At 32.0% G+C, this 20,829-nt stretch overlaps 2 protein-coding genes across 3 annotated transcripts; one reads left to right on the forward strand and one right to left on the reverse strand.

Annotated features, from left to right (window-relative positions):
* Positions 1–4,155: 4,155 nt before the first annotated feature.
* Positions 4,156–13,760, forward strand: LOC107832454 (uncharacterized). 2 transcript variants are annotated; one of them, XM_075222127.1, is made up of 8 exons: positions 4,156–4,345; positions 4,705–4,758; positions 8,417–8,732; positions 8,833–8,883; positions 10,910–10,961; positions 11,482–11,540; positions 11,948–11,993; positions 13,381–13,760. In XM_075222127.1, the coding sequence occupies exons 3-8, from the start codon at positions 8,628–8,630 to the stop codon at positions 13,509–13,511; spliced, it is 444 nt and encodes a 147-aa protein (XP_075078228.1). In that variant the 5' UTR covers positions 4,156–4,345; positions 4,705–4,758; positions 8,417–8,627; the 3' UTR covers positions 13,512–13,760. The 2 variants fall into 2 exon arrangements, with proteins under 2 accessions (XP_075078228.1, XP_075078227.1); XM_075222126.1 differs by lacking the exon at positions 4,705–4,758 and having other exon boundaries at positions 4,183–4,345.
* Positions 13,761–16,509: 2,749 nt separating this feature from the next.
* On the reverse strand, positions 16,510–20,517 carry LOC107807963 (NAC domain-containing protein 2-like). Its single transcript, XM_016632444.2, has 3 exons — positions 20,137–20,517; positions 18,186–18,466; positions 16,510–17,145 (listed from the first exon to the last, which is right to left on the reverse strand). The coding sequence occupies exons 1-3, from the start codon at positions 20,486–20,488 to the stop codon at positions 16,672–16,674; spliced, it is 1,107 nt and encodes a 368-aa protein (XP_016487930.2). The 5' UTR covers positions 20,489–20,517; the 3' UTR covers positions 16,510–16,671.
* Between the last annotated feature and the right edge of the window lie 312 nt (positions 20,518–20,829).

The following is a 20,829-nucleotide window of genomic DNA, read 5'->3' on the forward strand; positions in this document are numbered from 1 at the left end:
AAGCCCGAAAACAGATATTGATAATTGGGAAACTACCAAGTTTGTCCAACAATGCTACCAATATTAGCCAATTTATAAAATATTACCAATAATAACCAAATGCTATCAATATTAGCCAATTGATTCTTAGCATTTCAGTGACCGTAAGTTTTCCTTTTTGTATATTAATTAATGATGTTAATCCTATACTGTGTAATCGTTTCTTTTTATTAATTTTTTATTTTATTTTTTGTTGCATTTAAGCTCTTATTTGTATTGTTTCATTCTAGTCGATCTTAATAGTAATAAAAACTAACCAAGTTGATTGTTAACTCTTAAACATCAATTTCAGTTAGACAAAATAAAATCACCAGATGACATCATCTTTCTTTAATGATAAATATTAAAACTAAAAATTTAAATGTGTTGTTTTTTAAAAGTAAATTAGATAGAACATTGGAGTGAGAAATTCCAAGAGGAAGAGTTGAGTACAACCTAGTGAGAAAAAGGCTAACTCCACTGTGTTGCTTGGCTTATTTAAGTTATGAAAAATTTGGTATTCAACTGCTTGCGTATTTTTGCATTTCTGTTGTGTTTATATTGTGTTAGGTGTTGGTAGTCATTTAATAGCGTATTTTTCCAATTCCTTTATGTTTATAATTAGTTAGGTTTTAGTAGAAAACTGCTAGCGTGATTCTGTTGTTTCAAGTGGATGTTGTTGTAATAAATTAGGTACATCTCAAGGAGTTTGAATCTTGAATCTTTATTTTTTGACGATTTGATAGAGATTTGAGGTAGTTTGAATTGAAAATTGAGCCAAAATCCAAGTGAAAGATGAACACACAAGAAGATGAGATGTGTATCGTCTTGTGTATCCATATGTATCTCATATGTATATGTATCTCACGTGTATTCATGTATACATGTGTGTGAGATACATGTGTCGCAGAGAAATTTTTGGACTCGATTTTAACTGCAAATTTGATTCCAACCCAGTCTAAATCACCTTTAATCTTCCTCAAATTTTGTATATTACCTCATCTATATATTTTTAACGAATTCTAACCATACCTATTACAAAAAAATATATTTTAATTATTTTTAGGTGACTTTCACTATTAGTGTATTGAAGTACTTAAACTCAAACAATAATATGTCGTAGAGTTTAAATTTGTAATACAAACTAGATGATTAAGCAAGCAAAGAGAAAAATGACCTTGTTAACTACCTTTTGCAATGCTAAGGAAAGAGAGGAACGTGCAATATTTATGTTATCTTTGTGTAAAAATTAAAGTATGGGCAATTTTAGTTTCTGAAGTTCTTCGAGATTAAACAAAATAAACAAGAAAGAATGACATAAAAAAGACAACCTTGAAGGAAGTTCAGGATTGACCAAATAAGACTTTTAACATAATCGAAATATCACAGGCAGCTATTTAAATTTTGTAAATTCTTGTGGCTATTTTGAGCAAATTTCGGCAATTTCCGTACTTTTCTCTTGATAATTGCACAATGTAAAGGTGAAAACTTACAATTAGAAGTACGGAATCATATTCTATTATATAGAAACTAGTGTATTAGCCCGCGCTTCATGCGGTTATAAAAAATTAAAATATAATTTAATATTAATATCATAAATTATTTTGAAAAAGTTAATCTATACTAAATAAACTTTTTGTGATTCTATCATTTTTTTGTGATTTTTCTAACATCTAATATAAAAGTTTTAGAAAAACAAATCATCAGTATAAATATATAGATTAAATATGAAACAATCCGTTTATGCGCTCAGCTGGCCCAGAAACAGTTATCAAAAAATATATAAGAAATAATACATTTAAATCAGCATATGTGAACTTGAATAAGCAAAAAAATAATTAAATATAAGAAAAATAAAGAAAAAAATCAAATTGAACATGTCATTGTTGGGATCAAATTCCGCAGTTTCTTTTTCTCACATTAAAATTCTAAGCTTACCAAAAAAAAAATTCTTAAGGGATTATTATTTCTATTCAAAAAAATAAAAAGTACCAGTGTTTCCCCGATTATTAAAGCCATTTAAAGGTTAATTGGGTTGTTTGGAATTTGAATGCTTATCATTCGGTTTCTAGCCATTTATGATAATTACATCATAATAATATGCAATGAAATGTAAAATAAATATAGAATCAAATGTAATTACCTTTAATTAAACAAATGTATGCAAAATCAGATATCAAATAAATATAAAAAGAGGAGGAGAAAATACATATCAATGATGAAAAATGAAAAACAAATTAATCATAGTACAGAAGAAATTAGCTATAGTACAAAGAGGAAAAAGTGAGAATGAAAAGGGAGTGAGTTAGACTTAGTCAACATTAGAGAAAGTATTCAAATGTAAATTACTATTCATACTTACAAAAACAAAAGTATACAAAATCAGCTATAAAATAAGAACACAAAACTAATAGTAACGTATCAAGAAATCTAATGAATCAAAAGAATGATCTCTAAAACAACCATACCTCAATGTCTATTAACTGGAGTTTCCTATATGAATTTTCTGCACAATATAACAGCCTTTGCAGGAAAAGAAATGAGAAACAAAGAAAAAGTAGTCATTTACCTTTGTAGGAAGAACGGGTGCCTTGGCATCACTGGTAAAGTTGTTGCCATGTGATCAGGAGGTAACGGGTTCGAGTCGTGGAAACAGCCTCTTGCAAAAATGCAGGATAAGACTGCGTACGATAGACCCTTGGGGTCCGGGGAAGGGGACCCGCGCAAAGCGGGAGCTTAGTGCACCGGGATGCCTTTTTTTTTTTAATTTACCTTTGTAGGAAATGTAACGGTCAGAAATTAAAAGCACGTGTCTTTACATATTTTATTGAATATCTTCTCTTTAATTTGAAATTTTAAGGCCTATCATAGTAACTGTTTTCTTGATGAGAAAGTAGAGCCAAGAACTTGACTTTTGATTTTTGAAGACGTGACTTATGGATTTTTTGAAATAGCAAATAAATTAAAAAAATAGGATAAAAGCCAAAAAAATTAACAAAAAAAATAATTAAATTTTTTGGCCATATAAATATGCTACATCACCGTGTCAAGTCCCAGCGTTATAGATTTATATAGATAGATGAGAGTTTGAGGGGACGAACATGGCTCTAACCTGTTGTACAAAAAGCAACGTCAGTTGTATTCTCAAAATCTAAATGTTTTAGGGGTAAGTGAGTAATTTAGTCCTCTTTATGACACGTGTACTGCCTTTTTGATCCTCATTCTAACGCGTATACCCACTTTCTCCGTTTTCTTCTTTCAACTTCGTTTACATACAACGTCTAACTCTCTTAACAACATCCTATATAACAATTATTCATTATAAAAGAAAAATAATAGCATCCATATATAACAATCATTCAGTATAAAAGTCAAATTTTCCTCAAAACCGATTTTTTAAGTTATATTTTATCTCTATAATAGCTTTTTACCTATAACAATATCCATATTTATAGGAGAACGCTCTTTGGAAAATTACTCCTCTATAACAGTCATATAAAATCATTAAAATAACTAATAATAATTTTAAAAATATGCATACAATTTTTTCCATTAAACAAAGTTTATATCTTGCATAAGATATAAGATTTGAAGATTTGCACATGATATCTTTTCCATTGGACAAATTACAAAAAATATTTAGATATAAAATTCAACTGTTAAGCTCTTAGATTGTCTTCAAGGGAAGGCTATACCTTTTTGCTGAGAATTTAGACATGAATCTTTTTCAATTCAAGTTGTTATATCGCTATTAAGAGAATAAATCAACAAAACAAGCTACAATTACAAAGTTATTCCATAAATCTTGAAAAAATTTATTTTTTTAGGTAGCTTTAAAATATATGCCTTAGAGTTTAAATTTTTATATATTTAGTTATGAATTTATTAATAATATATTAGCTTTCTCAATATTTAACTAGTGAAATATGTATATCTTTTGAGATTTTAAATTTGAATAATTTTCTTATTTTGTATATATAACATTTAAAAAGAAAAAATAATTAATTTTTGGATAATTTTTATCAATAATAATTAAAAAATATTTAAATATTAAATATTATTATATTTGTATATCAACCATTTATTATAAAAGCTAAAAAATATCGTTACAAAAGGGTTGGCTATGTTAAATATTTTGTTCTAGGCGTTTCTTACTTTATCCTCTCTGCTACAATTTTTTTCCCTCTACAATATCCCTCCTCCCGTCTCCTCTCTATCTCTCTCTGAGATTGACCCGTATTGTTATCATTAGCGTCGATAAGTGCTAGTCCCAACTCCCCAAAGTGCTGCCAAGAATGCAAGAACAACTCTCGTGTTGTTAAAATTGGTATATTGATTCGATTTCTTTATGCCCAAATTTTATTTTTTATTGTTTTATAATTGTGTAATTGCTTAATTCTTAAGCTAAAATTTGTTGATGTATTTTTTTCAATTTTGATCGGTTATTTTGTGCTAAAAGTTTTATGCTTTTTATTTTATTTATTTTTTATTTTTTTTTGTGTGTTTTTGAGCTATTTTTGTCGATGATAGGTGTAGTTTCTCCAGAAAATTCCACTAACCAAAAGATCCCTGTTCAATTCTGAACCCTAGATCTATTCCCCCCTTATTTCTTTCAATTTTCTAAAGATGCCGAGTGAATATGAAAATATAGAATAGCTAAAAGATGGAATATACTCTTTGTTCCAGGTTGTCTGTGGAGTTGGTTTGAGCTTCCATCGCATTTCTAGAATTTACGATGAGGTGCTGATATTCGTTTTTTCTCTCAAGCTTTTAGAGCTTATTGTTCTTCCTCCTTTGTGCATGTGAGGTTTTTTTTTTGGTTCCAAACTATGCATAGATGGTGTGTGATTTTTCAATTCTCTGCATAACTAATTCCCAGCATAAACAAGTTGGGAATGGAAGAAAACTTGCTTATTACCCGAATATCCTAAAATTATCTAGTGAGCTCGCAACATATTTTTTCCTGTTGGGGTTATGATTTAATTTCTTTATATGATGTGATATATTTTAGTGTGTAAGTCAGTTATGTTTATTAGGTTAAGTACTGAGTTCTACTAAACCTGCGAACCCATGGTTGGATCCCCTTAGTAATATAAAAAAATACCAGATTTGTTTGAGTTGAAAAATTAAGTAATGAAGATATATACCTTTGCTGAATGCCAAAGGATGAAAGTTACCTTCTACGTCTCTGAGCACGTAATTTTTTCCCATATATGAAACGACTCCTAAAATAGTCCAAAAATAGTTTTAATTATTTTTATAGAATTTTAATTATTTTTAATCTAATTTTTTTTGCATTTATTTGCACTCAGGCATACTTAGTAATATCTTAAATCATAAAAAATCACCAAAAGTATTTTATCTTGCATTCATTGCATTTTTAGACTTTAATTGCATTATTAAAATACATAAAAATCATAAAAAATGCATTAGTTGCTTTGTTTTGTTTTTACATCTTTAGGTATAATTAATTAGCTAATTGATTAATTAGTAAAGCATTAGGTAAAATAGATAGATAGTTCGATTTTACAATTTAGTTCTAATTAGGGTGATTAAATGAAAGTGTTTTAATTTAGAAATTAGAAGATCATTTCAAAAAGTGTTTTAATTTAGACATTTGAAGAAAGAAAGAAAGAAAGAAAGAAAGGGGCTGCTATGTGCCTCAATTAAGCAGCTCGGCCGATTTTTCTAGGCCCAATTTCTACATATAACCTACGCCCCAGCCCAATTTCTACATATACCCGCTCATTCTCACCTCTCTCATTCATTGACGCGCATACACACATGCTGAATTCGAATTCATAGATCAGATCTGAGAACAAAAACAAAAGCTCTGAAAAAACGCAAATAAATAAATAAATAGAGATTTCAAGTAGAACTTGAAGTGAAATCGAGCATTGAAGATTTCGTTCACACTTCCCTGGGTTTTCAAGTTGACTTCAACTAATAATTGAAGCTGTTTTGCAAATAAACTGCAGCTGAACTTCCAACTTTTCCTCCTTTCTAGCTTTTATTTGGCAATTTTAGGTTGATTCCTAAGTGACCAGATACATATCTCAATCATGTATCTCCTCTCTGATTCGTAGTGAAATTTTGGATGTACTTCTAGTTCATGTGCTTCAATTGTTTGAATCTGTTGTAATTTAGTTTTAGCATAGGTGCAATGTTATAACTTTGATTGAAGTGTTTGATTTAACTGATACGTGGAACATGCTGTGGATCTAAGTGATAATGACAAAAACAAGTATGGAAACCGATGCTGCGTCTCGTGTGAGCAATCTGTGAGCATTAAGTGTTGTTAGTTTGAGGTGTAGTTAATGTTATGTGCAAAAATCTCGAAGTTTGGTTGTTAGATCTCGATTTTATGTCTTGAACGTTTGAAGTAATATGCGCAGAGTTCTGATTTGCCTTGAATAGTCCGGTGTTCCTTTTCTGGTAAATTGAGATTCTATTTGAGGAGTGAAAAATCACACGTGCTTGGAGCAGCTTCTCACCAGTTTCCAGCCACGAAATCCCCCTAAAAGCAGCTCGAAAAAGTCACTAAACTCACACCAAACCGCCCCAAAAAAATGCTGAAAACGTCACCCAAAACCACCAATTTCCAGCAGCAAAAACGCAGCAGCAGTAGCTGCTCGAGGAGCACGAAAATTGTCCCTTTTTACAGCTTTAATCCTCCACCTTAAACCCACACAAACCAGCTGTAAACTCACCTTAAAACAGCCCCACAAAACACCCCAAACCAACCCCAAAATAGTCCTGAAACTCACCAAAACTCGGCTTAAAAACACAGCCCCAAACCCAGCAAAAATCAGCCATGAAACACCATCTCTTCGGTGTTATTTTGTCTTTGTTCATTGTCTTAATTCATTTATCCATTTTCTTGAAGATATGTACTTCCTTTATGAGCTTCATTGAAATCTTTTGGATAAGTTCATATTAATCTTTTGCTTCTTTGAGTTTAGTCGTGTGCTGGATACAATTGTTAGAGTGATGTATTAGCTTGTTTCTATAGTATGGCAGTAAGTTTGTTTAGCTAATTAGATTTTAGGAGCTGCTTGGTTATGTTTGGATTGGTTTAGGGTTGATAAGATTCAAGAAGAATTGGGATTGAATGCAACTTTGGGCCTACTTGATTAATTATATAAGTAGAAATAGAGTAATTGTTAGTGAGTGATGTAGACTGCGGTATATCCAAAGTTTATTACGTAAATGAAAGAAAGGACTGCGGTATATCCAAATTAATTCAAGACTCGTCGCGAAAAAAAGGGGGATGAAATAGACATAAAAATAAATATCTCGAATTTATAAGAGATAGTGTTCATAAACACGTTAGTTGCTTTTAGGCGCGCTTCAGCAATAATTTAATCATCGTGGTTGTGGGTACGGTTCCCGTGGCATAACTATGATACGTAAATCCAAATTCAAGGGCGCATTTATGCGATTTGACCAACCAACTTCAAATAAATAATAATAATGAACATGTTGTAAATCATGTGTACGTCTTGCAACGTGTACAACAAGTGTGCGACATCGTGATTTGCTTTAAATAAATTTCATAATTGTTTTTTTTTGGGTAAAATTTCATAATTGTTTAAATTATATAATTAAAAGTGGTAAAGGTAAAAAGCACATAGGTTCTAAAACATGTAATAATCTGATAATTAAGCCGAGTCTAATTGTAAAGCGACCGTGCTAAAACCACGGAATCCGGGAATGCCTCACACCTTTTCCCGGGTTAACATAATTCCTTACCCGGTCTTCTATGTTTCGCAGACTTAACAGAGTCAATTTTCCTTGAATTGAGATTTAAAATAAATGGTGACTTGGAACACCGTAATAAACAATTCCAAGTGGCGACTCTAAAAGTTAAATAAATAATCTCATTTCAATAATGTCACTTAAAGTGGAAAAACTCCCTTTCCCCGTAAAAAGGAGGTGTGACAACGGCTTTGTCCCATTTCAATGTTGCAGGTGTGACAACCTACCTGCATTTTGAAAATACGTTGGTTAAATAAAGAATATGCAGTGTAACCACTGCAGGATGACATGATACATAAGGTTATCTAATGAAATCTAAGTTACCTGGAGTGTTGGAATTTCATGTGGAATTATACTAATGGATTGCAGCAATACAATTGCTCTTCTGAATATTTTTACTGGTTACAGAAGCTCTGCCTTGTTGAATTCCTTCAGGTTTATTTAATTTATTCGGCCAATTATGTCATTTCAACAAATGAAGTTACCTATAGTATTGAAGTTGCTCAGTTAAATAGATCGTGGGATCGAGTAGTTTTTTGATTTCAGAATTTGATAGAAGTAGTATCAAATGATATGGCCGTTCATTCGTTCTATCATTGGCTATATATTATGGAGCAACTTAAGGTATGTTGCTTTACAGGGTTGTGAAGCAAGATGGTAAGATAATTTCATGGTCTTAACTGGACCGAGGCCCATACTTGAAATTAAACGAGTTCGTAGAATCCAGAGAATTTGGGGGAAAAAAAGCTAGGTGATCTTCTTCTCCAAAACGCAAGGATTTGGTGACTCCTGTTGCTCCAGTGCCCCAACTGCATAAAGCAGAGATTCTCTGTAGAATTGATGAATTAGTGATGATGATGAAGGAATCAAACCAAAGAAGAGACAAAAATAATAGCGGTAGTGGTAGTAGTAATATGAGATGCCCGCACTGTGCGGGTCCTCTTTCTAAGGAGATGGTAAAAACAACCCTTTCTCTATTCCTTTTTTGTTTAGATCTTTATTATTATATTATATGTATATATGTATGAGAGTGTTTCTCTCATTCCATTTTTGCAGGAGACAAGCCAGTGGACGGTTCCCCCTCTAATCCGTGATAGCTTTTCTATGGTTTGATTTCAGATTTTCAATTAATTATTATGTTAATATTACTTTTTTTTACCCATGAGTAGACAAGTTAAATTGCACATGCATATTGATTGTGTTAGTAGCAGTCAGGGTGGCTCAAGCTTATGCAGGGCCTAAAGCCAAAGTTTAATATGATGCCTAAATTTTTAAAAGAAAGTTATAAAATATGCTTTTATTTAAAGTATATTCTTCTAACTTTTTGAGATACAAAGTTGTTAATAATCTTTTTATAATCGATTTTCTCTTATAATTCCTTTTCAATTGATGATATAGCCAACTCATTTAATTTTTATTGAGATATTGTTGATCTTAGATAAGATTTTATAGAGCAATAGAAGTATAGAACTATTGGAAAACACTTGAACTAATGAAATCTTGGAGAAAGAAGGTGAGTAAAAATATCAAAGAGAAAGATAGAAAATATGTAGGGGTTTTTGAAATATGAAGAGATTGGGAAAAAGAAAGATTGACTTGGACAAATTAAGGAAGATAGAGTAAAATTTTTAATGTAGTAAAAAGTGGAAAATTGAAATGTTGGAAAAATTATTCATCTACCCATTTTTAAGTAAGTCAAATTATTACTTTATTTATAAATCTAAAAAGTTTTTTTTTTTTTGTAAAGAATTCTACTTTTATGTTAAAAGTTCTAAATATTATTTTTTAAATACCTATGAACCTATTATTTTTAAAAAAATGGGTCCCCCAAATTTGGGGGCCTAAGGCACAAGCCTTACTACTTCTAACGTTGGAGCTGACTCTGGTAGCAGTGAAAAGAAAATACGAAGAATACTTAAAGTTGGTTTTATAGCAGAAATATTGGGTAAATTTCACAAAAGGTCATATCACTATGATTTTGTTTTACCAAAATCCTATAACTATGTTTTCTCACATAAAAATCATATTGATCAAAAAACACAACTTTTCGGTAGTCGATCAATATTTCAGGAATATTTTAATCGTTCAACATTTAGCATAAATTATTCGTGCTTTTATAATAATATATATATATATATAGATCAGTGACTTGATTTGTTTTTTGATTTGCACCGGGTGTCCGAGTCTCTTTGAGACCCGACTAATCCCGGGAATAACAACCCAATTAAAATAGGAGATATATATATATATAGCCGCCTCCAAATATAATAATAAAAATATGTATATTTTTGCATATATGTGTATTATATACATAAATTTACATATTCTATCCACTTTTTGGCTAGCGAATGCAATTAATTTCGATCAATCAGTCAATTATATTGGATCGGGACGGGGGACTGACCCATCCCGATCCAATACCCCTATACATAAATTAGAATAATACTAAAAGTGAGGCCTTCCCCCCAAAACAACTTAGTTTCAAATGCGTGAGATTCTGACCTAGAAAAAAAAAAAAGGTATGGACAATTAGAGAGCTCTTGAAACAATAGTGCTATCAATTTGAATGAAAACCTTGAAAATAAAATAAAAGATAGAAGTATCGTGTTTCGGAGGATTCACTTTTATTATTGTTTTAATTTACATATATGGGTATTGAGTTAGGTGACGTGAGGTCGGGTTGGGTCATTTTTATTTTAATTGAATTATTATTTATTGGACTGAAAAAAATACTATTGGAAAGTTGTGTGTTCCGGTCACTATGATTTTTGTGTGAGTTAGTAAAAGTTTTATGATTTTTGTGTGCAAAAAACATATTTATATGACTTTGGTGAAAAAAAGTCATAGTCATATGACCATTTGTGAAATTTACCCCAGAAATATTGGTATTTAAGTTGAATGTATAAATAAATTTTAATTCTTTAATGTTGCAACATACGAGAGTTACGTAGAATAGTAGTAGTACCTGTACTTTTAGAAGTGTGTTAAATGTAAATCTGAAATCCCCGTTTAAAAGTTTTATGAAATCGCCAATAGAAAGTGTATTGCATAAATTGCCTGTTTTGTCTCTGAATCTGCTTGTCCTAATTCATCGCTCTTTCCCCGCTACTTAACTACTTACTTAATGGTTCAGATTGGTTCTGCGGTTGGTGGGACTACAAGTGCATTCTATGGGTTCAACCATGGTATGAACCTGTGTTTTGACCATCCTTACTTACTTTCTGTATTTGGTTAACATTTGCGATTCTTCTTGTTAACCGGTTTTCCGTGTCACTTATATACTTTTTTTCCTGAGGTGAGGTTAAATGCTTTATGTTGATTATAATTTTCTCTATATGGAGCAAATGGATACTGGGGATTCATATAGCTGTCTCCGTCTCTCCGATTAGCTTGGTACTAAGACTTAGTTGTAGTTGTTGTATGCTCTGCTTCATGTGACAACCAAACCATGCTGTAAATGAAATAACGCCACCCATCTGGGTATTGGTCCGGCATACTATCATTCGTTTTGAATTTGAATTCTTTGTGGAAATAAATGAGTAAAAGATACTGATATGTTCATCTGAGAGGGCTAACTTTTGTCTAAGTACTATACTCGTGTTATATGCATCTGGAATCCACAGTGAGGTGACAATGTTGCTTGTATGACGATCATGTTAATCTTAACCGACAAGTCCTGTTTATATCTCATTCTTCTACTTGCAGTGATGCCGATCGTTAGAAGGTGGATTAAAGGACCTATGTGGTTGCATTTCCTTGTTGGTGTAAGTTATTCTTTTTTCCTACTTCCTTATGCTGTAATATGTGAATGTTTAAGGAGACCCAGAAGAAACTTCTAATAACGTCTCCGAAAGCTTATAGATGCTAGCATTCATTGCTACGGCAAAATTTTAAAGCACTAGACTTTAGTCTAGGAGAGATAATGTGCCAATTTTCTGAATTCTATCATCAACACAACCTTAAGTCATAAGTGTTTTACGCAATAGTAAAGCATATTTACATACATGACAAAAGTATAGAACATGTAAAGTAAAAATATAATAGATTTACTACCTTATCTAACAAAAAAGGAATTGATTCACTCGTTCCTATTCTTTAGCTGTCTGTCTCTCTCACTTTTATATTGGTGGTTTACCTGCTATATTTTTACTTTTTCTTTTTGTTTATGCAGGCCCCTCCTGTGATAGTTTTCTCATCTGCATGTGCAGGGCTAGCAGGTTTGAACTTGCTTTTTCAAACCTTTAAGATTGTCTATTCTATTACAGATTTTTAAAGCCTTCTGTGAAATAGCCTATTCACTTTAGCACGTTCATTATATTTTAATAATTAGAAGAGAGTACTTAGTAGCATTGATGTTGGACAATTTTAGGGCTTTCGTTGCCTTCGGATCGACATAAATTGGGAGCAAGTTATATTGCTCATCATTAGTACATCAAGCTAAGAACATGAAGAAAATTATAGGCTTTAGTGTTGGCAGATTGGTAAGATGGTTAATTCTCTTATGTAAAACTGAAAGCACCAATAAAGTAGAAAAGCTTTCGTTACAATGACTCTAAATATCATTACTCCTTTCCAAAGGCATACTAATTTTCTCTGACTATTATTCTTAAATAAAAAAATTCTATAATTTGCGTCAATCATTTCTTCTTTTCTTCTCAGTTTCTAATTTCATAAATTATATCCCCAAAAGTTGCAGAAATTAATTTCCGGTGTTAGATCAATGATTTATAAGCTTAATACTCGTGAACCAAATTGTTGAGTGACTTGTTGGAGGTTACTGCCTTACTGGTAATCTTTGAACAGTTTGAGACTTGTGCATTTTTTGAGACAGATAATATAAAATGAAGAATTTAATTGTTTCCGTCAATTTAAAGCTAACAACTCTCTTTGATGTATGTTTGCATTGTTTACTTCTAAAATTACATGTATTGTATAAGCAAGCGATGTTCATTTCCTCCCTTGTTAGGGAAAATGGAAAACATATAATAGTATAGGTGAAGGAAAATGGTAGTTAAGATGTTTAAAGTAGGTTTTTCATCTCAATATGCCTATCTCATGACACCTGTATGGTGGAAGCTTTGCTTTTTCTGGGCTTGACTACATATGGGAGTTGGAAGACGAAATTGAATAAATATGCCTTTACTTGTTCTTATATTTATAGTATTTATTTTTTGGACGTGAGTTGTTCTTAGAAAGGTTGAAGAGGATATGCCAAGCAGGAGCAGAAATGATCCTTTTTTCTTCCTTTGCTCCCGTAACTACTTTGAATTGTGGCAATCCTCAGCTAGATATGTCTCATGGAATCCTTTGCCGATTTGAACCTTATTCATATCATATTGGTTGGACTAGGATGAGATGATAATGGATATTTGAATTTTGACAAAGAAAACCTTGGATTCCACTTTCATTTTCTGTCTGCTTGTACTTCTTTGTGTTTGTGTTGGTTTCTTTGATAGGAGGGAGATCCAAGAGGTTCCCTCCGTTGGAACAAAAACTCGTTTTTGTTAACCTATTATTTTATCTAGACTGTGAGTTTGGAAACCTTGTCTCTATTCCCTTATTTTGTTCCATTTGACATGCTTTTCCGTGGTTGAAACCTTACAGGTGGTGCTGTTCCAGCATTTTCTCAGCTAGCATCTTCGTCTTACCATGCCGCGATTTCATCTTCCTCGTTACCACCTACTGCTTCACAAGATGAAAAGATGAGAAAATCTAGAACTTCTTCAACTCTGTAGCCTAAACACTAAGGAGATGTTTTTACTATCAGTTCCTGTGCATTCTGCAGATCATCTTAGTGGGCTGTAGTCCTCCCTCTCCTGTTTGTTTTACCAGCAGCTTTTGGCTGCATTTAAGATTTCTGCTTTGTTCTGGTGATTTTTTTTTTTCCTTTTGGGAGAATGTGCAACTTGTCCATGTAATGAGTTGTTTGTTTTGTAAATTCCAACCTTAAATTTACTGGGGAAGTAGCAAATTTGCTCTTTAAACGAAGTGTCCAGCTCCATTGAACTGCATTTCAGTTGTGAGTCTGATTAATATCAGGAAAAGACATTTTTTTTGTTATTAATTTTGCGGCCTGCTTGCGACTTTCTTAGGTGAAAGAAAGAAAATTTTATGAATTATTGACAATGCATTCCATTTTTTCCTGTTATGACTTCTGTGCTATTACTACAGTTTGCTTGCTTCTACTAATGTTGGTAGGATACTGCTGTGCCTGTGCTATTACTACAGTTTGCTTGCTTCTACTATTGTTGGGAGGATACTAGGATGCAAAAAGGAGCAACATCCTTTCTCAAACAACTTGCTCTTTTTATATTCAATTTATCTTATTAAATTTACTTTTGTCGAGCGTAAAGAGATGCCTGTTGAAATGCAGTTGGGATGAAAATTATGAAGGTAAATTCCTCCCCTCAATCAATGGATTGGAAGAAAAGTTGCTGATAGCTATTTTTCAAAGCTCATGACTGGATACATTTCAGGGGAGCAAAATGAAAAAGCACAGCAGAACTTTTCCCCCTTAAGAAAGGTTCACGTAGTAAGATTGATTGTTATGGAGTAGATGGAACTAGGGCTGGGCATATATCGGGTTAAACTGATAGCCCAAATCAAAAAAAGCTTATTGAGTTATTGGTATCAGCCATCGGGTTATTGGGTTAATGGTTTGGTAACGGTTTAGTGTTATCTTACTATTGGGTTATCGGTTCGGGTCTCGTTTTTTTTTTAATATAATTTTATTAACGGTTTAACCGATAACCCAATAACCTTTATAAAAATATGATTTTACCCTTAGGTATATAAATTTTTCAGTTCTCCCAATTCTCTATCTACTATTGTAACCCTCCCAAATTTTTATACAATACACATTATCCTTCATTACTTTTTCCCTCTAGAATCTAGATTGAGTTATCTTATCGGGTAAACCGATAACTGAACCGAGATTGATAATCGATAACCGATATCTTATCGGTTCGGTTATCGATTTTGTATATTTATAAACTGATAATCTCCTGTACCTTAGGGAGTGTTTGGTATAACAGAAAATATTTTCCGTAGAAAATGTTTTTCAAGAAAATATTTTTTTGGAAAACAAGTAGTAATCTTATTCATTTTTCGGTGTTTGGTACGCAAATTAAGGAAAATAATTTCTCAAGAGTATTCATAAATAATTTAGATACAATAAACATGAAATCATAAACTTTCGAACCAACCTTTCGAACTCACAAATTTCATAAACTTTCGAAACCGCGAAATTTCAAACCCGTAAACTTTATAATTTCTAAACCCGTAAACTTCCAAACACATAAACCTCTAAACTCATAACTTTGGAACTTGTAAAATTTCGAACCTGTAGACCGAAAGATGAAAATTCGGGGTAAGGGTAAGGTCTGCATACACACTATTCTCCCCAGATCCCATTAGTAGAATTTTACTGATCTGTTGTTGTTGTTGTTGTTGTTTAGTTCTGAACAATGTTAAGAAAAATGAGAAAAGGATTTGAAGACAATTAAATTCAAAATGATTTCACACACCGTACTTCCTAAATTCCTAATATTCGAAAAGTCAAATTTTATGCCCCTTTCTGGTCAAAGAAATGATAATTGTTAGAGTTATTTGCATTTTCACCGCTAAAGCATCCTCCCTTCTGCCATTTTCACCATATATATATTTTCTAATCCCCTGATCTTCACCTCAAGTGCTTTCTTCAATGAGTCCAAGTCTGCCTTCGCGGATAAGAAATCAAGGATTTGTAGGTAGATCAACTAGCTCGCGCTCTAGTTTTTCATTGATCTTTTCTACCCCCCACTCTATGAGGATGCGCGCCTATCCAGAACGTGCAAAGTAAAATAGCGGTAGATCAACTGGGTATAGATCGACACATAGGCTGCTGGCAGAGTGGGGGCAGAATCACACAGCAAGAAAGCTTCCTATCAATCCAAAAATGTTAGAAAGAGAATTAGATCTAATCTCGTCAAGTGGGCTAAGGTTTTCATTCTTCTTATTTTTTGGCAAATCCATAAGTGCTTCAAGTTGCACCATTTATATATTCTTTCTTTTCTTTATGCGGCGTTTGAGTTTTTTTTAGAGATATATCCTTAAAATTAGGTTGAACTTTCACTAAGAACAAGTTGAGTTCAATGGTGGAGTCAGGAATTGTAATAGGAAAAAAACAATAATAATGTCAGACCTAAAGCAAATTATAAACGCCCTTCTCCATTTTACTTGATTTCTTTTATTTTTTATGTTAAAGGAGTTCAACAAATTATATTTATGCAAAAGAACTGTTTTCACTAGTAGACCTAGAAGTATTAGATTTTTTCCTTAATTGAAAAGGGAAAAAAGAGAGTAGCACACTAGATTAGACAATCTTTACATAACATAAAGTATATCCTGATTGTTTCGACTATAGAACTGATCAAATATAATACTTAGATAATCATTTTTATATAACTAATTCCATTAGAGAAATGTAAGTGAGTAAAGATAAAAATGTGATTTAAAACCGTATAATCAATTATTGATTTTGATTAATAAAATCATTTTTTTATCAGAAAACTTGTTAAAATCAGATTAGAATATTAAAAACCAAATAAACCGTATAAAGCAAAGTATATGTTACGCACAAATCTCCAATATAAGAAGATCAATTAGTGGTATAATAATAACACAAAATTAATAACAAATATAGCAAATGATTTAAAAAAAAGAGATATAACTATAGCACAAGACGAAAGAAATTAATATTTAAACAGTCAAACATCAAAACCAACTTCAATCAGGAAGTCGCAAAAACTAGTACTATCTTAAAAAACAGTGGAATTAAGCTAATGAACTAGCTATAATTAAGGTCTTAATCTAAAATTCTAAAGCCTAACCTCATTATTGACGATCAATATAGGATCAATCTTTATAGATCGATGAGTTCTCATCAAGAACACTATCAAGAATATTCTGGGATTGAATTTCATCATAAGAATCTTGATAAAAGTTATTGACGTCGAAATGCATAGGCAAGATGTTGCAGTTTTCTTGATATCCTTTTTGATCCCAAAAGATATTTCCAGGAGAAAATGATGGTTGAAGAGGTATACCATAGTTTGATCTTGGTCCAAAATGGGAAAAATTATCTATACTGTATTTGTTATAATCCATGTTAAAACCAGGATCGTCGAAAGTGATATCATAATGATGAGGTAATTTTAAATTTTGTCTCGCAATTTCATATGAATCTGTAATTCCTTCGTAGTCACAATTCTCCACCTTACCAATAGAAGAACAACTTATGCTTGTATCGTCTTGCTCGTGTTCCTTTCGGGCATTCTTGAACGACTTGTCAACTTTCTTATAAATCCTGCATAAAACCCAATCGTCGAGCTGCAACAACAAAAAAAAGTTACTTTATAAAAGAACTGTGACCACAACAATAACTGATTGGAATCTCACTAGTGGGGTATGGGGATTGGATGATAGTGTTTACGTAGACCTTACCCCTACCTATGAAGGTAGAGAGGCTGTTTCCGAAAGACCCTCGGCTCAAGAACGTAAAAAGATGGAGAAATATAATAGAGAAACAATAACAACAACAATGTAATAAGACAATGTAAGCAAATAATACAACGAATAATGACAGAGATCCAGGGATATGAAACTACAAGAATAGTGTCCATCCTACCGTTAACACTAACATACCCTATAGAAACAAGGGATTAGGAATAGGAACGTACCCGACTAGTACTACTACTACTGGGTAAGACAAGGCAAAACTCTAGACTGTCCATCAAACCATCACCCTAATTTTCGACTTCCACAGCTTTCTATCGAGGGTCATGTACTCGGTATTTGCATATTTTTTCACCATGTCCTCGGTTATAAAGAACTGTGAATTTCATCTAAATATTTGCATATCGTAAATGAATTTAAGTGTTATGTGTACTTTGTATATTTTTTCACCATTAGGTTAAAGGTTAAGTTACATGATCTAATAACTTCGAAAAGAAAGTTGATAACATGCTACAAAGGTTAAATTATACTTAAAATGTAAAAGCTTTTTACTCAACGCGTATAACTTAAACCTTAATAAATAGTAACAGACCAAAAAAGGAAAAAGAGAAACAGAAAGGTTGAAAAAGTTTATTTGTAGACTCACTTTATAGTTAAATAAAACTCCTAATACCCACTTAAATATTTCAAGTTAAGAATCTGGAATTTCTAGCTAGCTAGTACAACGACAACAATATACCCGGTATAATCTCACAAGCGAGATTTGAGAAGGTTAGCTACATTGTTCAGACAAGAGACCGTTTTCGATAAATCCTCGTTTGTTTCTAGCTAGCTAGTCCTACTCATAATCTAAGTTGGAGTAATACTATTGAAACTAACTGAAACTGAAAGTTTATGAAAAATAATATTCTTACCCTCATGTCTTGTGCGTGTCTTTTGAGCCTGCGAGATTCATTCACTCGAAATTCATGCATAATCCAATTTGTTTTGTCGCCTTTGGGAGGTTTACCTTCGTAAAAAACTAAGGCCTTTCTAAATCCAACTTTAACATCATTGTGCTTTATAGGTTTGTCAGCTCCAGTAGCCTTCCAATAACCTTTTCCTGCTGCTCGATTTGGCCTATTACCATTAGGATATTTACGATCCCTTGGAGTGAAAAAGTACCATTCCTTTTCTCCCAACATTGAATAGTTCTCTGTTTACATGTTACACATGAAAAAAAATGAGCATCATTAACTTAGAAAGTGGAAACAAAGATGCCCAGTTGATTTGGAGGGTGGTCATCGATATGGATGACCTGATATCGAATCTCCACTTATTGCCTTTTGGGTTGAGCCTGTCACACAGGGCTTGCCTAGTGCGGTTTACATACCCTGTGTGGTTTGCAGGCTATTACACATGGAAGGTTTTACCCAATGTGCACAAAGTGCTCACCCGAAGGGCAGAGGTTGTGACAGAGGTTGTAGTGACTGCGGGTTTTCCCTCTTATCAAAACAAAAAAAGATCAGCTATGAATTATGTTCGATAGGTAAACGAGAAAATTAAAATGTTAAACTCAGAGTTTATACTCCCTCCGTTTCAATTTACGAGAACCTATTTGACTGGGCAGAGAGTATAAGAAAAGAGAGAATTTTTGAACTTGTGGTGTAAAATGAGGTACATATATTTTGTGTGGCTATAAATTATTGCATAAAAGTAAATTATTTTTCAAATAAGAAAATGAATCATTCTTTTTGACGCAGACTTAAAAGGAAATATGTTCACGTAAATTGAACTGATACAATAACTTTTAATGAATTAACTATGAAGAGTCGTCAAAGTATAGCATACTCCAACATTGAGTATCCAAGAAGTAAAAGTCATAATGCAATAATATGATGGTACTCTTGAAATTAGTAATACAAAGTATGGAAATTTTAAAATGTAAATTAAACGAAACAAAAGGTATGCAAACGACCTTATAAGAAGTTTAAGGATAGATGAAAATGGTGTCTTTATTTGGTTGAGGTTTGTTCAATTTTCAAGCAAAACAACTTTCTCGAAACAAAACAGTTCTAAGTCTTTTAATCTCAAGTACTAGTAAACAATAGTTTAAGTTTCAAAAAAGAAATAAAAGGGAAAAGAAAAGAAGAAGACAATTATGTATGCTTATAGAGTAATACAAAATTCAATTAGATTAAACCACATTAAAAATATATAGTATCCTAATAGATCATACAAATATACTAATAGATCATACAAAAAGAACTAAACCACATCTCTACAATAGAAAATGAATAAAACCTAATTAAGTAGGATAAACAACAAAAGTAGAGTTTATGCGTGATTAATTCGGGTTCAAATTAAATCTGTTACAATATCATTGAGCAGTCCAAAAACATAGATTACATTCAATATAAGAGAAAATGCAGGATACACGCAAACAATAAACTTCTAGTGTCAAGAATCTACATTGATGATAAATATAAGGGATTGTTACACAAAAATAGCCTGTCCGATTCAATATTTTACTAAATATAAACCCGAAAAATAAAGGTATATACAAGAAATTAAAGATATCTAGGATCCAAGTGAAATAACAAACCCTAATCACAAGTTGTTAGTGTCAAACACTGACAAATTAGAGTAGATGCAATAGATCGTTCGAATCCATTGCTTCTAAAAATAGTATATAGCCTTATTCTAAATTCTGAATTCATCACTACGTGCATCAGAAAAAGTTAAACTATATGAATGAAGTTTAAGTTTAACATACACAAACCCTAATTAAATCTATACTCAGTGAAACATACAAGAAACTAAACATGATTATTTTATTGTAAGAGATTAATTAATGAAAAAAGATTAAGAAAAACAAAAAATAACCTGAAAGTTGTTGAGGGCTATATTTATAAAGATTAACCTCCTTGATTTTGTCATGTGGTAAACGTTCATTCATCACTCTCTTCTTAAGGTAATGAATGATGAGCTCTTCGTCTTGTGGACAAAAACGATATCCAGGTGGAAAAACAAAACTATCATCAACGTAATTAACTCTACTAATCTCACTTATCATATTGTAATTTTGTTTTACTATGATCAAACCCTTTTCATCTTCTACTTGTTTTTGTTTTTCTAATTCTTGAATTTTAGGGTTTTGAGAATTCGCCTTGGTTTGCTCATCAAACTCCATTGTTAGACTACGAGAAGGAATCCACTTGGAAAATAACTTTGACATGAACTCTATTTATCTTAGAGTCCTATAAATCTAAGCTATCCGATAAAATTTGTTAAGATTTAGGGTAGATTTTGTTTTATATAGAATCTTATCTGTTACCGAAAAATAATCATCCCCTTTTCTTTTCTTTTTTTAACCTTTTTTTTTGTGTGATTGGTCTTGCATATGGATAACATAAGAATTTACCAAGTTAAGTAATAAATTGTTTTTTTTTTTGGATTATGGAATACAAATTTTCGAACACTGCCATGAAAAAACAAGAATATAATACTATGAAAAAATTAACGTGCGTGAATATAAATATCAAGCATAAATGACCTGCACTTATGTGATTGGTCTTG

The sequence above is a fragment of the Nicotiana tabacum genome, chromosome 9, assembly GCF_000715075.1.
Source record: "Nicotiana tabacum cultivar K326 chromosome 9, ASM71507v2, whole genome shotgun sequence".
NCBI lineage: Eukaryota > Viridiplantae > Streptophyta > Magnoliopsida > Solanales > Solanaceae > Nicotiana > Nicotiana tabacum.

Coding starts and splice junctions, on each gene's coding strand:
- LOC107832454 (XM_075222127.1), top strand. CDS start 8,628: ATGATGATGAAGGAATCAAACCAAAGAAGAGACAAAAATAATAGCGGT. Junction 8,733..8,832: donor GTCCTCTTTCTAAGGAGATG/GTAAAAACAACC, acceptor CCATTTTTGCAG/GAGACAAGCCAGTGGACGGT. Junction 8,884..10,909: donor TCCGTGATAGCTTTTCTATG/GTTTGATTTCAG, acceptor TTAATGGTTCAG/ATTGGTTCTGCGGTTGGTGG.
- LOC107807963 (XM_016632444.2), bottom strand. CDS start 20,488: ATGTCAAAGTTATTTTCCAAGTGGATTCCTTCTCGTAGTCTAACAATG. Junction 18,467..20,136: donor TAGCCCTCAACAACTTTCAG/GTTATTTTTTGT, acceptor ACATGTAAACAG/AGAACTATTCAATGTTGGGA. Junction 17,146..18,185: donor GACACGCACAAGACATGAGG/GTAAGAATATTA, acceptor TTGTTGTTGCAG/CTCGACGATTGGGTTTTATG.